This window comes from Protobothrops mucrosquamatus, unplaced genomic scaffold (assembly GCF_001527695.2).
Source record: "Protobothrops mucrosquamatus isolate PMUCROS unplaced genomic scaffold, P.Mucros_1.0 scaffold_19, whole genome shotgun sequence".
NCBI classification, from domain to species: Eukaryota; Metazoa; Chordata; class Lepidosauria; order Squamata; family Viperidae; genus Protobothrops; species Protobothrops mucrosquamatus.
Genome location: NW_015386095.1, coordinates 825,774 through 839,533, shown reverse-complemented (window position 1 = coordinate 839,533; position 13,760 = coordinate 825,774). Strand labels below are relative to the sequence as shown.

At 37.8% G+C, this 13,760-nt stretch overlaps 1 protein-coding gene across 1 annotated transcript in view; it reads left to right on the top strand.

Moving 5' to 3' along the window:
• The first annotated feature begins 585 nt into the window (after positions 1 to 585).
• VWA3B (von Willebrand factor A domain containing 3B) overlaps positions 586 to 13,760 on the top strand; it is an 85,007-nt gene continuing 71,832 nt past the window's right edge. The window contains exons 1-6 of the mRNA XM_015830485.1: positions 586 to 902; positions 6,417 to 6,493; positions 7,710 to 7,928; positions 8,148 to 8,242; positions 10,340 to 10,590; positions 10,796 to 10,955. Of these exons, the coding sequence (XP_015685971.1) occupies positions 6,466 to 6,493; positions 7,710 to 7,928; positions 8,148 to 8,242; positions 10,340 to 10,590; positions 10,796 to 10,955 (753 nt within the window). The 5' untranslated portion in view covers positions 586 to 902; positions 6,417 to 6,465. The remainder of the gene's footprint in view (positions 903 to 6,416; positions 6,494 to 7,709; positions 7,929 to 8,147; positions 8,243 to 10,339; positions 10,591 to 10,795; positions 10,956 to 13,760) is intronic.

Here is a 13,760-nt window from a genome sequence, read left to right as displayed (position 1 = left end):
CCTTTGTGATTACTTCTGATTATTGCAGTGAATGTCCTTGCATGGCCATCCTGACTCTAGAGCCACAGACTCTTTTTCCCAAGTAAAGCAGGTGGCTAAAACAAGAAGAGACCTGGGTGTTAATTTGTTTCCTGGACTAAACTATACAGAAAAACAAAACAAAACAAAATATTGCTCAATTTTCTTTTATAATTCTTTTACAATCGAAGCAGAGTTCAGGAAACCGGTGCATAGTTAAAGAGTTTACTCTTTAGGAGGAAAAACATTATATAAATTGCAGTGAGATGCCCGGGATTAAGCCCCGCAGCGATAAAGGCAAACTGCAAGAGTCGCGCTTAAATCTCCGCAACTCTATCCTTTGGAACGAGGTTCCGCCCGCCCCTGCCAGCTGGCCCTGCCTTAGCAACCTTGCCGTCTCCAGGATCAACGAAAATGGGGCGGCTGCTTTAAGCAGGACGAATAGCAGCGCCCTGGAATTCGCCGCGTTTGCTCGTCACAATGGGATAGAAGCGGCCTGATAGCCCGAACCAGGTGAGGCGGGGCCCCAGTGGAGAGCCGCGCAAGGGCGCTTAGCAGCCTCTTATTGCCTTGCACGGAGGATTCCCAGAATGGGTGGAAAGCTGACGACCTGGCTGGCCGGTTAATTCCACCATCCGTTTCCAGTTAATGCATCCCAGGGACTGAGTTCCCCTCCTTTTATGACCAAGGGGCTTCGGGGTACGAATGTCAAGCAACATCTTGATATAGATAGCAAAAATTAATGCGAACATCCGCTTTTCTTAATTAGTTTTCCTAGGGTCCGCACGTTTTGATTGTATGATCCTTTGATTTGTGGAGAAAATGCAAACATTCTGCACTGGAAGTTACGGCAATCCAAGAAATGTAGCTAAGGACTTTTAGAGGTAAGAAAATGAATAGTTCCGCCCGTTCTCCATTACTTTCTAGCCGATCCACGCAGCAGGCAACAAAGAGCAGGCATACCAAACCATGCCTCGCAGGCATTCTTTCCTCCTGTCCGGTTTCTGAAATGGCTGTAGGTAAACAAGACAATTTCTGCAAAACATATTTTTTTCTCAGCCTAATTCTACAGGTACCGAACCTTTGCTTCTTTGTATCTTTGGGTCTTTGTATCCAAATTTGTATCCAAATTTGAAACTTTTGCTAGGCTTTAATCCGCACGTTAATTTGCATAGACTTTCTTCTGAAAGGTATTGCAATTCTGTCAGGATTTTAATGTGCTGATGATAGCAACAACAGCCTTTGGATCAGACATCTGAGAATCTTCCCTGGCTGTCTATCTGTCTATCTAGTGAGTCATTTATTTATAACATTGATTGGCTGCCCATCTTACTATACTGCCCATCTAACTCTGGGTGGCTTGCAGTCATTAAAAAATCTACTTTAAAACATAAATAAATTCAACCCCAAAACTAAAATCTAAGGACACGTGGAGAGAGTGGGGCAGAATGGAGGGGAGATGGGATCTGTTGTTACTTGATCAACCACCTCCACTGTGCTGTTCCGCCATTGGGGTCACAGGCCAACTGACAGAGCCAGGTCTTTAGGCCCTTAAGAAAGGATCAGAGGGTTAGAGCCAACCTCACATGGGGGGTGGGCAAGATGCTCCAGAAAGCAGGAGCAACCGTTGTGTGAAAAACAGTTATAAGTCACTTTTTTCAGTGCCTTTGTAACTTTGAACAGTCACTAAATGAACTATTGTAAATCGAGGACTAGCTGTAGTCATAATTGCATGTTTTAAGCATACTGATTTTGACATATTGCATTAAGCCATGATTTGTTTAACATGGTTCATGAACTAACCACACTGGCTGGATTCCCAGAAAATTATTAAATGCCATATATTTTAACAGATGTGGGTTGTATATAAGAGCAATGGGAAAACTCAGTTCCTTAGAATCCTGGAATATCAGGATTCTAAATTATACTGAGATCATCCATGGATAAGGAGGGGCTCTTCACTGCAGACAGTCATGCTCTGCTCAATATTTACATGGATCTGAATGCTACATTATTTTCACAATCTTTTCAGGATTTGAAACACTCTTTCTTCTCTTATAATATAAAACTCTGTGGTTGTAGAACAGTTTTTTTCCCGAAGAGCTCAGAAAAAGTATAGGTAAATAGAAGAAGAACATTATATTGAAAGGATCTAAAAGAAAAGAAGAAAGTGATTAGAAATTATAAAATGAAATTTGACTGCATGGGCTTCACTTTACAACTGCAGTAGAAATGCCATAAATGCTATTGTAAGTTGTCATGGTAACAGGAGCTCCTCACTTAACAATCACTTAGTGATGAGGTTCCAGTCCCAAATATGTTTATTAAATGAGGAGTAGAGGCGTAGCGTGGGGGGTGCAGGGGGGGCCGGCCGCACCGGGCGCAACATCTGGGGGGGAGCGCTCGCACTTGCAGCTCTCTGCCCCTGCCTGTGCGAATCCGATCCGAGCCGCCGGGTCGCCACCCACTGTGGAGGGGGGGGCACAAATTACTTGCCTTGCCCCGGGTGCTGACAACCCACGCTACGCCACTGATGAGGAGTAACTGTATTACTATTAGTTTATTTCTGTTTTTTATATATATAACTCAAGGCAGTGAACAAACCTAATACTCCAGCGTCCTATTTTCAACAACCCTGTAAAGTGGATTGTGCTGAGTGAAAGTGACAGGCGTAAAGTCATCCAGCCTGCTTTCATGCTTAAGATAGGCCTAAACTCACACTCTCCAGAAGTAATATATATATCAATATACAGCCAAATCTGTTTTAATTCATTGCTTAAATCTGTTTCTTAGTACAAGTTTTCCTCAATTTATGACCATTTGTTTAATGACTGTTCAAAGTTATGATGGTGTTAAAATGACTTATAACTGGTCCTCTTACTTGTGCAAATTGTTGTTTGTACAGCATTGCTTATGACTTAGCATGTTGTATGATTATTATTTGTTCTGTATGTTCACATGCAACAATAAGCTAGCTAGCATTCACTATTGATAAGAGATTAGTTCTTGGAATACTGCATAGCAGGCTAGCATTGCTGGTAGCAGTTTGTATATTCCTCATTTCTCTGCTGGCAACTCAGCCCCACATTGTGACAGTGGCTTGTTAACCCAGCTCTTCTTGGGGTTTTGCCAGGAAGCAAATTATTTGGTGTTACAGCCAAAGAGTAAATGTTTGCACATGCCCTTTATTGTACACATACTGTATATTGAGTTTTTTTGTGTATTATCTAGTCAGGGGTAGGCAACCTTGGCTGCCTACCCCTGAACTAATCAATCCATCAACAGCTGTATTTTAAAAGGTTGTCAAGATGACTGTTGCTGATAGTGTTGACCATTGCACTGTTGTGATTTGGATTTATGACAGATGACGTATAATTGAAAAAGTAGGATCAAAATAAAAAGGTTGGCAGAGTGATTTAGGGATTAAAAGTAAGAAATAGAAAGCCAACCAGAGTTTCTGAATTTCAATCATTTTTCAACAAAATGAATTTTCCCACTTAGGCTAGTAAAATGCTCAGTTTAGATATGGCACTGAAAACAAATTCTAGGTTTGGAATGATCTTGGATATAATATTGAAAACAATATTATTTTATATCTGAGATTGGATTTCTGGTGAAGCCGTAATCCAGGGCTGAATTCTGCCAATTCTGATATGGAGCCGATAAGAGCAATAAGCAAGTAGAGGCTAATCAAGTTTTCTGAGTAAGGCACCTTAATCCTTGCCTGCAGCCCTGCCTTCTGTTTTCCTGTGGTTGGATTTTCAAAATATGCATCCTAAAATATGGTTTACTAGTAAGTGTTATGTAAATTCAGGGCCTTGGATTTAGCAAACTATGGCTCAGTCAACCACAATCATTAAATGGTTAGGAAATGATTTAATTTACAAGGGGCTAGAAATTTGTTTGAATACAGATGTCTGAAGGTTGAATCGGAAAGAAGTCTGCAGTGGGTGCCTTTTGGATCTGATAAATTATCTGAACTAACCAATTCCTTTATTGGTTTAGTTCATTTTGTTGATATCATTTCTAAAAGTTTTTTTACAACCTTATTATATTTCAGAAATGTGTAAAATACAAAGAACAAGAAAAAAGGTTAAAATGGAAAAAAGCAAAATTAGGGAGTGCAGACAAAAAGGGAAAAGAAGGTATAATCTGTTAAAGGAAAACAGTATTCGTGTAGCTAATGGGTTAGAGAATAAGAATGATGATCTTGACGGAAATATGTGAACTCTGTTATCAAAGCAATAACATCAAAGGAAAAAACATATCTCACATTCACAGCAATAGAAAATATGTAGAAAAGCTCAGGGCAATTCATATGAGTATAAAAAGGAGAAAGACATACCACACAATCAAACTAGCAAGATTTTGTTATAACCAAACTTAGTAAAAGTATTTTTAGCCTTTCTGTAAAATTGTCTCGTGGGTTGGTCTAGCTGGTAGGTCTGACAATGGGGCTCTTCCTTGCAGACTTTTTCCGAACTTTTTGTTCTGTTAATTTTTTACCAAAAGTCACTAATCTAATGAAAAATTTATTTAATTTTGTGGAATTTATCCTGGCAGTTGACAAATTTAATTTCTTATATCAATATATCTGCAATTGGAAATTTGGGCATCAAACCAATACAGATTGATCATGAATAATTGTTGGATGACTTTATCACAGAAGTTCTGCCCAAAGGGCATGGCTATCAGACATGCAATCTATATCAATTGACCTCCGACCCTGTCAACACAGTCTTGAAATAGGAACAAGTTTATAGTGTAATTTTAATGGTATATAGTGCTACCATGGTTTATGTTCAGGATCCATTCTTAATGATTAGATGAAATAAATTTAAAGACAAATCTGTAATAATATGAAGAGGTCTCTGTGAAATTGTTATGATTTCAAATCCTAATTCATTCTCCCAGAGTTTTAAAAGATGTTGGAAAGAACTTGTGTTTTATTATAAGGGTTTTATGTAATCTCAACCAGATTCCTTTTCAGGTAATACTTCTTCCGTGCAAGCAACAATGATATCATGTGATCAAAATTAAGATGCATGGCAACTGACTCATATTTATGACGGTTGCAGTGTCCTGAATCATGTGATCTCCTTTTACGACCTTCTGACAAGCAAAGTCAATGGGGAATCCAGATTCACTTAACAACCATGATACTAATTTAACAAGTACAGTGATTCACTTAACAACTGTGGCAAGAAAGATCATAAAATGGGGCAAAATTCACTTAATGAATGTCTCACTTAGCAACAGAAATTTGAGGCTCAATTGTGGTCTACCTGTACTAGCTTATATTAACTATTCATTACCTTATTAGGGCAGAATGTGCGCTTGGCATGCAAAAGGCTAACTTCCTGTATGCAAATTTGGAACTTGAGATGCTTAATATCACTACCATCTGCAATGAACTACCAGGATCTAACCTGGTCAGTGATCAGAGCTAGAATTGTATGTGTTGTATATTATGTGTTTTTAAAGCCTCACCCTAAATATTTACTGCCTTTGTGGGTAGTATGAGATTTTGTTATTTATTTATACCTTTCAAACCTACAAACTATATAAGAAATTACCTATCTGACTGATTTGATCATTCCTTTCAAGCATATATATAGCTAGATAAGCCTTTCCTAACCTAGTGCTTTCCAGGTGTGATGGATTTCAATTCCTATGATTCTCAACAGGAAATACTGATTAAGATACCTATGCTAACTGTAGGAGATAAAGCTTTGCTGGATTTGATAGAGTGGGCATGCTCCTAGCCCCATTCTTTGAAGATTATCAGCTGATGGGAACTAGGAAGTGTGCCTTTTCTGCGGCAGGCCTTGGCCTGCAAACAATGTTTCCCCGTGGAGACAGGTTTTTCCGCGGACTGGAGGGGGCATGGTTTTGTGTGCTGCCTACATTTTGTGGATGGGACTTTGCTTGTTTGTGTGGCAGCCCAGTACTGGTCCACGGTTTGGTGGATGGGGACCCCTGCTATAGGAAGCCAAAACTGTTTAGCCTCCACAAGAAATGGAGCCTTCATACCTAATTCTACCACCTGCAAATAGGTCCAAAAAGGCAGGCAATGTGATTAACACAGAACAGATATAATTTAAGTGTTTACCTTCTACTTAAATAATCTTGTGGCATTTTAAAGACTATTAAAAATTCATTACAGCATAAGCTTTTATGGTCTGCAAAAGCAGATTATAATTTGTGAAAGCTGATGGCATCATAAATTTGTTAGATTTGAGGGAATCTTTCCATTTATTGTTGAAAAAGTCTTCAAATTTATTGTTATAGAAATCATTAAATGTATAAATACTGTTCCTAGTTTAAGTTTACTGAAACAGCCTTGAATGAATGCAGGCAATATAATAAATTATATTTGTTTTTATTGGTGATTTAAGAGGAACGGAAGCAAAATAAACAATCTGTGTCCTTGGAGTGATTGGCAACATGAGTAATCAGCTTGCTTGGAGTGAACGTGAGTATCTGTTAAATGCTTACTCCTGAAATTCCTACTAGATATGTCTAGTATATCTTGACAAGTTACAAATAGCATTATATTGTAGTGTCTTACCTCAGTGGTGCAGCAAAAAATTATTTTTTCTTCAGGATTGCATGTTTAGATATCCATGTAAATAACAAGTAATATTAATAACAGTACAGAAGGACTATTTCTCTTCCTCTTGTGGCTGGAGAATATCCTTGACAGAATTGCTTATTCCATTCACTTCAACAGGAGGACCAAAGAATTATCTTTGGCAACCCTTCAGTGTTAGTAAAGATTAAGATTCTCACTAGTTCTTCCATCCTTCCTGCTCTAGTGAGCAGGCCACTTGTAGGAACTCCCAGGTGACCTTGCTTTTTATCTTCCTTTTTCTTTCTCTGAGAATGCCTTGGCCTCTGATGATCCAGGTAGTCCCTTGCTATTCCTGTAAATATTGAAAGAACTTGTAGTTGTTTAGAGCCATTGTTCTCAGCGCTTGGCTTTTTGAACAAAAGGCTTTACCAAAAGGCAAAGCAACCAGTCATGTACTCTATTCACCCCAAGGACTATCCTCAATGACTAATAAGTTGGTTGATGGGAGAAATCCCCTGGGCTGCTTTTCCTTAGTTTATCTGAGGAGTTAAGGGATCTGGAGCTCAGAGAGGTCAGAACTACACAGAGGAGAACAGCATTTTCCTCTTCCTCCTTAATAAAGGCAATCACTCTACCTCTGGATTTTTACTATAGGTAAGAGATGTAGTGCTTGCTAAACACTCCTCAAGATCACTTGTCTACATAGATCTGCCCTCAAAAGAACCTAGAGATATCAGTAGAAGTCTTCCTTTGAATTTTCACTCTCTTCTCTGTGTCTAAAAATAAAAGGAGCATCAACACATGCAGTCCATTGAAGTCTGGGAGAACAATACTTGTTCTTGCTCTGTTTTTGCAGGTTGGCTATTTAGTGGTTTTACTAAATAAAATTGCATAGAAATTTCAGTAATTTGCAAAACGTTATGTTGGAGAAATGGAGCAATCACAGTGGTTGGAAGTTCTAGGATCTACTGTATAGCAGATTACAGAGATATTATTACTTTTAGTAGTGAGTAATTTGTTTATTAGTGATAGCTTTTAAAAAAGAAAAGATAATACCTAGGGAAAGAAGGGGACATCTAAATAATTTTGCCATAGATAAGTTTATTTCCCTTTACAGAAGGTACTGTTGATGGAAAGTCCAAAAACGAGCACAAAACATCTCAGTCACTTGTTGTTTTTAAGAATGCGATAGAAGCAAAAGAAAGGACAAATGATGTCCAATGGAATGTACAACCTCTCATTTCCTCTGCTAAATGGCTTCAACTTCATGGACTCAAGAAGAACAAGATGACTTTTTCTCAGATTTTTTCCCAAATTGGATTCCAGCACAAAGAAGGTATTTCTAAAATATGACGTGCAAAGCGATCTCTTTTATGTTACAATGTGTTGCTTTTTTAGATGTTTAGATGTCACTTTTGTTAATAAACAGCAACATGTGTATGAGTTTGTACTCTTGCCTTAGTAGGAGTTACTACTTCATGAACTTGTGAGAGACTGTGATGAAGAAAGAATGCACATGATGTAAACTATATATGAAAAACACTTTATATTGTAGATTATGTCTCTGTCTTGGGAAAAATTGTGGCTTCACGATATGCAGATGGCCTGTATCATCAGTACAGAGCAATATCTGATGGCAAGCTCTATAATGTAAGTGTGATATATTTATATTTTATTAGAGTAATGAATTTATTCCTTTTTGAAGGCACATAAAATGGTCAGCTGTGGAACTTACTTGTGTCAAGCATGTTTGCTGCTTGCACACATCTGAAAAATCTTTAAATAATGGCATTGGGAAAGGTATCTGTTAAAGCAGGGAGTAAATTCTAAAGCATCAGAGCAAGATGTAGCTTCCCAAATTTTCCCCAAATTTCTTGGTCTCCTGCAAAAGCTGTCCAATGTTTGAATAAGAGATATCACATACAGTATCTATTCATGCTATTATTTATTAAACATATTTATATGTTATCACAGTTCAGATAACTTTTATTTGTACTATGTTGATGATACTACCTTGATAGCCAAACATCTAAAGGATCTGCAAGCTCTAATAATAAATGTTTTAGTACTGAAGTGAAAAAAATGGGACTAAAATTATAACAAAAACCACACTAATGACACAGATTGAACAAACAGCCTTAGCATTGATAGTGAAGACATCAAAGTGGTGGATAGCTTCTGCTTTTTAGGATCAACCATCAGTAGCAAAGAAACAAGTGGTCAAGAAATATACCGGTACTACAGATTGACAATTGGTAAAGCAGCCATGAAGGTCTTGGAATAGATATTCTAATGCCATGATGTGTCTATACTTACAAAGATCAGAATTGTGCAAGCCACGGTATTTCTTGTGATACTCTATGGAATTGAAAGTTGCAGGCTTGGAACAGTATTGATACTTCTACACTTTGGTGTTGAAGATTCTGAGAATACTGTAACAGCCAAGAAAACAAACTAGTGGATCAGAGTTCTCCCTTGAAACTCAATGACCAGGCTTAAATTATCTTGAATCTGACATATTATGTGAAGACCTAACTGTTTGGACAAGGCTGTAATGCTGGGAAAGGTGGAATGAAAGAGAATAAAAGATTGATCAGCAGCAATATGGATGGACTCAGTTATAGTGGTGATGAGTACACTGTTGGAAGACTGGGAAAATCAAATTAGGAACAGCGCACCATGGAGAAAATCTATCTATATGATTGCTAGGAATCAAAATGATGGCCATAATCAAGTCTAAATTAATAATAAAAATGCTTCAGAAATACAAAGAAAATAAAAATAAGGTAGTATCAGAACAAATTGGGGAAAGTTCTCCAAAATAGCTTGGTCTTTAAGATCAGCACCTTCTTGCCTTAGCCTCCCTTTGTCCCCAAATTCCTGAAACTGGAATTGGTAGCATTTTCTTCCTGCTAGATCTAATTTGGTTGTCTGAAGATGGATCTGAAGGTGATCCTGAAAGCATCTGGGTGTCAAATACTTTATAAGTCAAAACCAGTATCTTAAATTGGACCTGGAGACCAATCGGAAACTAATGCAGGATCTACAAAACCAATGTTATATGTTCGCAGTGCCAGGAGCCCAAAAGTATGGGGGCTCCTGCATTTTGAACCAACTGCATTTTCCATATATTCTTTATTAACAGTCCCATGTACAGTGCATTACAGTAATCTAGATGGATGATGGTAAGGCAACAATTAGTGTTGCCAATTCCTCTTGGCAACATTCTGAACAACATTAGTTAGATCCTGTGTACAATTATTCAGCAGATATTATTGTTCCAAATTCTATTCTAAATCAGCAGTTCCTCTTTCAATTAAATAAATTCAAAGGATGACTGTGCTGGAAAATACTTTTGAAATATTGTTACAAAAACAAACACTCTTTGGCCATTTTTTATCTATATCCAAATATGATTGGGCAGTAGATGCATGTAAGTTAAAGGGCATTATAATTCTAAATATTTCCATAGTTTATTGCCCACACTGATCATGAATAATATTTTCTTGTTCAGGGCAACATGGTTAAATGTTTCTTGCAGAAGGGTATGTCCAATCTGGTTCCTTATTGGAAAACTCAGTTTAATATGTCTTCAGTAAACACAGATTATAATAAGCTCTTATTGATCTTTTGGAAGGAAGGAAGGAAGGAAGGAAGGAAGGAAGGAAGGAAGGAAGGGATTCTATATTTCTCAAGTTTTCTGGTCATTACCTTGAAATTTAGTATTCTCTTTTTATTTAAATATAGTTGACAGCCAAAAAGAGCCTTCTCCTTCATTTTGCAAATAGTTTAACTGTAATGATTGAATTGTACAAACGAAGAATGAAGTGGTTAACTTCTGAAAGTCGTCAGATTTTTGGAGTAATACAAGAACAGAATATCACCATTGCTCTGGATTTTGGAACTGCTCCTTTAAGTGAGTTCAATCTCTGCCAAGAAGCACTTTCTATGGTCTTAAAGCAGCAAGTGGCCCAAATTGAGAAATTTAACTTAATCCGGTAAGTTGTCTATATTTTATTAGTGAGATATGCTAATTTTTTACCACTGCACTTTAGATGACAGCAAGCTATTTGGAAAGTCATATAAAATATAAATGAAGAAAAGAATTGCACACACACACACACACATATATTGCTTCCTCTTGGTCTTTGTAAGAGGATAATGTAGCATTTCCTCCAAATATTTTAGTTACTTCCTTTGCAGGGTGGCTCAGGATCTTGTGAAGTGGCAAGGGAAACCTCTTTTTGTTACAAAAGACTCTATAGAAGATGCCATTGAGTGGCTCTGGACATTGGAATACCTACCAGCTGTTTGTCACACTGGATCTACAGAAGCAATCTTGGAGGCATTGTTTGATCATACGGTAATCTCCTATTTCCAGAAGTGTTCAGTTAGAACTAAGGATACTCCACTGAGATTTAACTGCAAATATTGCAGGAATGAATTATGAAGGGCCCAAATACTAATAAAAGCGCATGGGGTTTATTTAGAAGGAATTTCTTTCAAGTTATTCTGCAGGCTGAAGTTTACCATTAATAGATATATATGACAGTGTTCTGTTCTGAAGGCAGAAGCTTTCTTTCCAATTCCCCTTGGAACAAGGGGAAAAGAAATATTTCCATGACACCAAAGAGCTTTGAAATATATAGCCCTGGTTGGAATGATCCCTTTTGGTTAGGTGGAAATATTCACGAACATTTTTTCTATGCATGCAGCCTTTCATGGGAATATCAATTTTTGTAGAAAGTCTAATTAAATATAGAGTGGTATTTAAAAGTTGGTGAAATCTTCTGAATTTTCCATATGTAATTGGGTTCTCTTTATGTTGTTTTAGGAATTGTAGGAAAAACAGATCATATTTTAGGTCATGTTTATGCAGTAATATTGAAAATGCAATAGGGTTCACAAACCTTTTAGTTTCCTCTTTTGGCTTGCCAAACTGAGGCACAATAGTCGTCATCTTTAAAAAAAAAAGGCGAACTGTACTGGCTTGTTCAGAAACAATTGGAAATTTCTCGATCTAATTATTCATAATGTACATTGAAGTGTGAGTGTACCATCCAGGCAAAATATTGGTGCTGATCATACCTTAGTAAATGACGATATGATCATTTGAAGGTAATCAGGTATATCTGAAGCAGAGATCTCTGAACTTATTTGTTAAGACAGAAATCTTTAATAATGTATATCTTAGTAAAAGAAAGCAGGCTACAGATTCAGCACCGGTGGGGTTAATGAATTTGGCATCCATTCCTAACCAGAATGAAGCCAAAATCAGAAAGCATGCATTGTAATATCATGATGCAAATATACGTTTGAGCCATAACATTGCATACAAGTTTGCAAGGACTGGTGTTTGCATCACAGCATTGTAACACATGTTTTCTTACCCCTCTTTGCCTTCCATGGATGTGTAGGCCATACACTGCTGACACAAAAAAGCCAGGACTTACATTAAAGCTGAGGGTCATACAAAACTGTATTACAGACAGGGGAAAATAATAATAATAATAATAATAATAATAATAATAATAATAATAATAATAATAATAATAATACCCCAGTGAGGTACTACCTTGACATGGTTGTGGGGCTTGTGTACTCTGAGGAAGATGAGAGCTATGCCAGAGGTTCAACCATACTGGACAGGTCTCATCAGAGGAGTCAGACAAAGAGTGTCTCTCCCATAAAAAATATGTTGAGGCGTAAATTTCAGAATGCCATACCGGCTCAGATGTCGCCCGGGTTAACAAGGTCCACGCTAGATGTTGGAGTCCCTGGCTACCCGGTGAAAAATGGGCTACAGGACTCAGGACTGTTGGCTGAGCAACCAGGGCCAACAGCCGCAGAACTACTGGAAAACTGCAAGAAAAGGAAGACCAACCTGAATGTGGCATGGATTGACTACAAAAAGGCATTTGACTCTCTGCCACATGACTGGATAATCAAGTGCCTAGAAATAATAGGAATCAGTAGAAACATCAGAAAATCTGTGCAAAGATTGATGGCACAATGGAAGACACAGTTGCAGATCAATGGTGAGAGACTGGGAGAGGTTAACTTCAAGAGAGGAATATTTCAAGGAAATTCATTATCACTATTACTATTTGTTATTGCACTGTTTCCTCTGTCAACAATACTGAATAACTCAGGACATGGCTATCAAACATCAAAAACATCTGCCAGACTATCCCACCTCCTTTGCATGGATGATCTGAAGCTGTATGGAAAAACATCATCTGAAATAGAATCGCTGCTCAATACTGTCCGTATATATAGCCAAGATATTGCAATGGAGTTTGGCTTGGACAAATGGGCCACACTTACTATCAAACAAGGAAAATAGTGAAAACTGAAGGAATCAAAATGCCCCACGAAAATAACATTAAGAGTCTGGATGAGGACGATTACTACAAATACTTGGGTATCCTTCAAGCTGACAATATCAAGCACACTGAAGTCAAGAAAAAGATTAGAGGTGAATATATCAAGAGAGTGAAGAAGATCTTAAAGTCCAAATTCAATGGAGGAAATACTATAAAGGCAATCAACACCTGGGCAATTCCAGTCCTTAGTTACACAACTGGAATAGTGGACTGGACTCAAGCAGAACTAAAAGCAATAGATAGGAAGACCAGAAAAATAATGACAATGAATCATGCCCTTTATCCACGCAGTGACATTGACAGACTTTATCTACCAAGGCAAATAGGTGGGTGTGGAATGCTGCAAGTACATCAGATGGTTGAAGAAGAAAAAATAGCTTTGGAAGAGTATCTGAAGGACAGTGATGAAGATGCACTGAAATTAGTTTATCAGGAAGGCTTACTGACTACTGGAGAGACCAAACTGGCCTACAAGAAAGACCAAATGAAGAACAGAATAGAGGCATGGGAAGACAAAGCACTGCATGGCCAGTACATTAAAAAAATAGCTGGGAAAGCAGATAATAACAAGACCTGGCAATGACTAAGAGCAGGAAAATTGAAGAAAGAGACCGAGGGACTAATTCTGGCTGCACAAGACCAAGCCTTAAGGACAAATGCATACAAAGTCAAAATTGAGAAGACAGCAACAGACAGTAAGTGCCGCCTATGCAAAGAAGCTGAAGAAACAGTGGACCACCTGGTAAGCTGCTGCAAGAAGATTGCACAGACTGACTACAAGC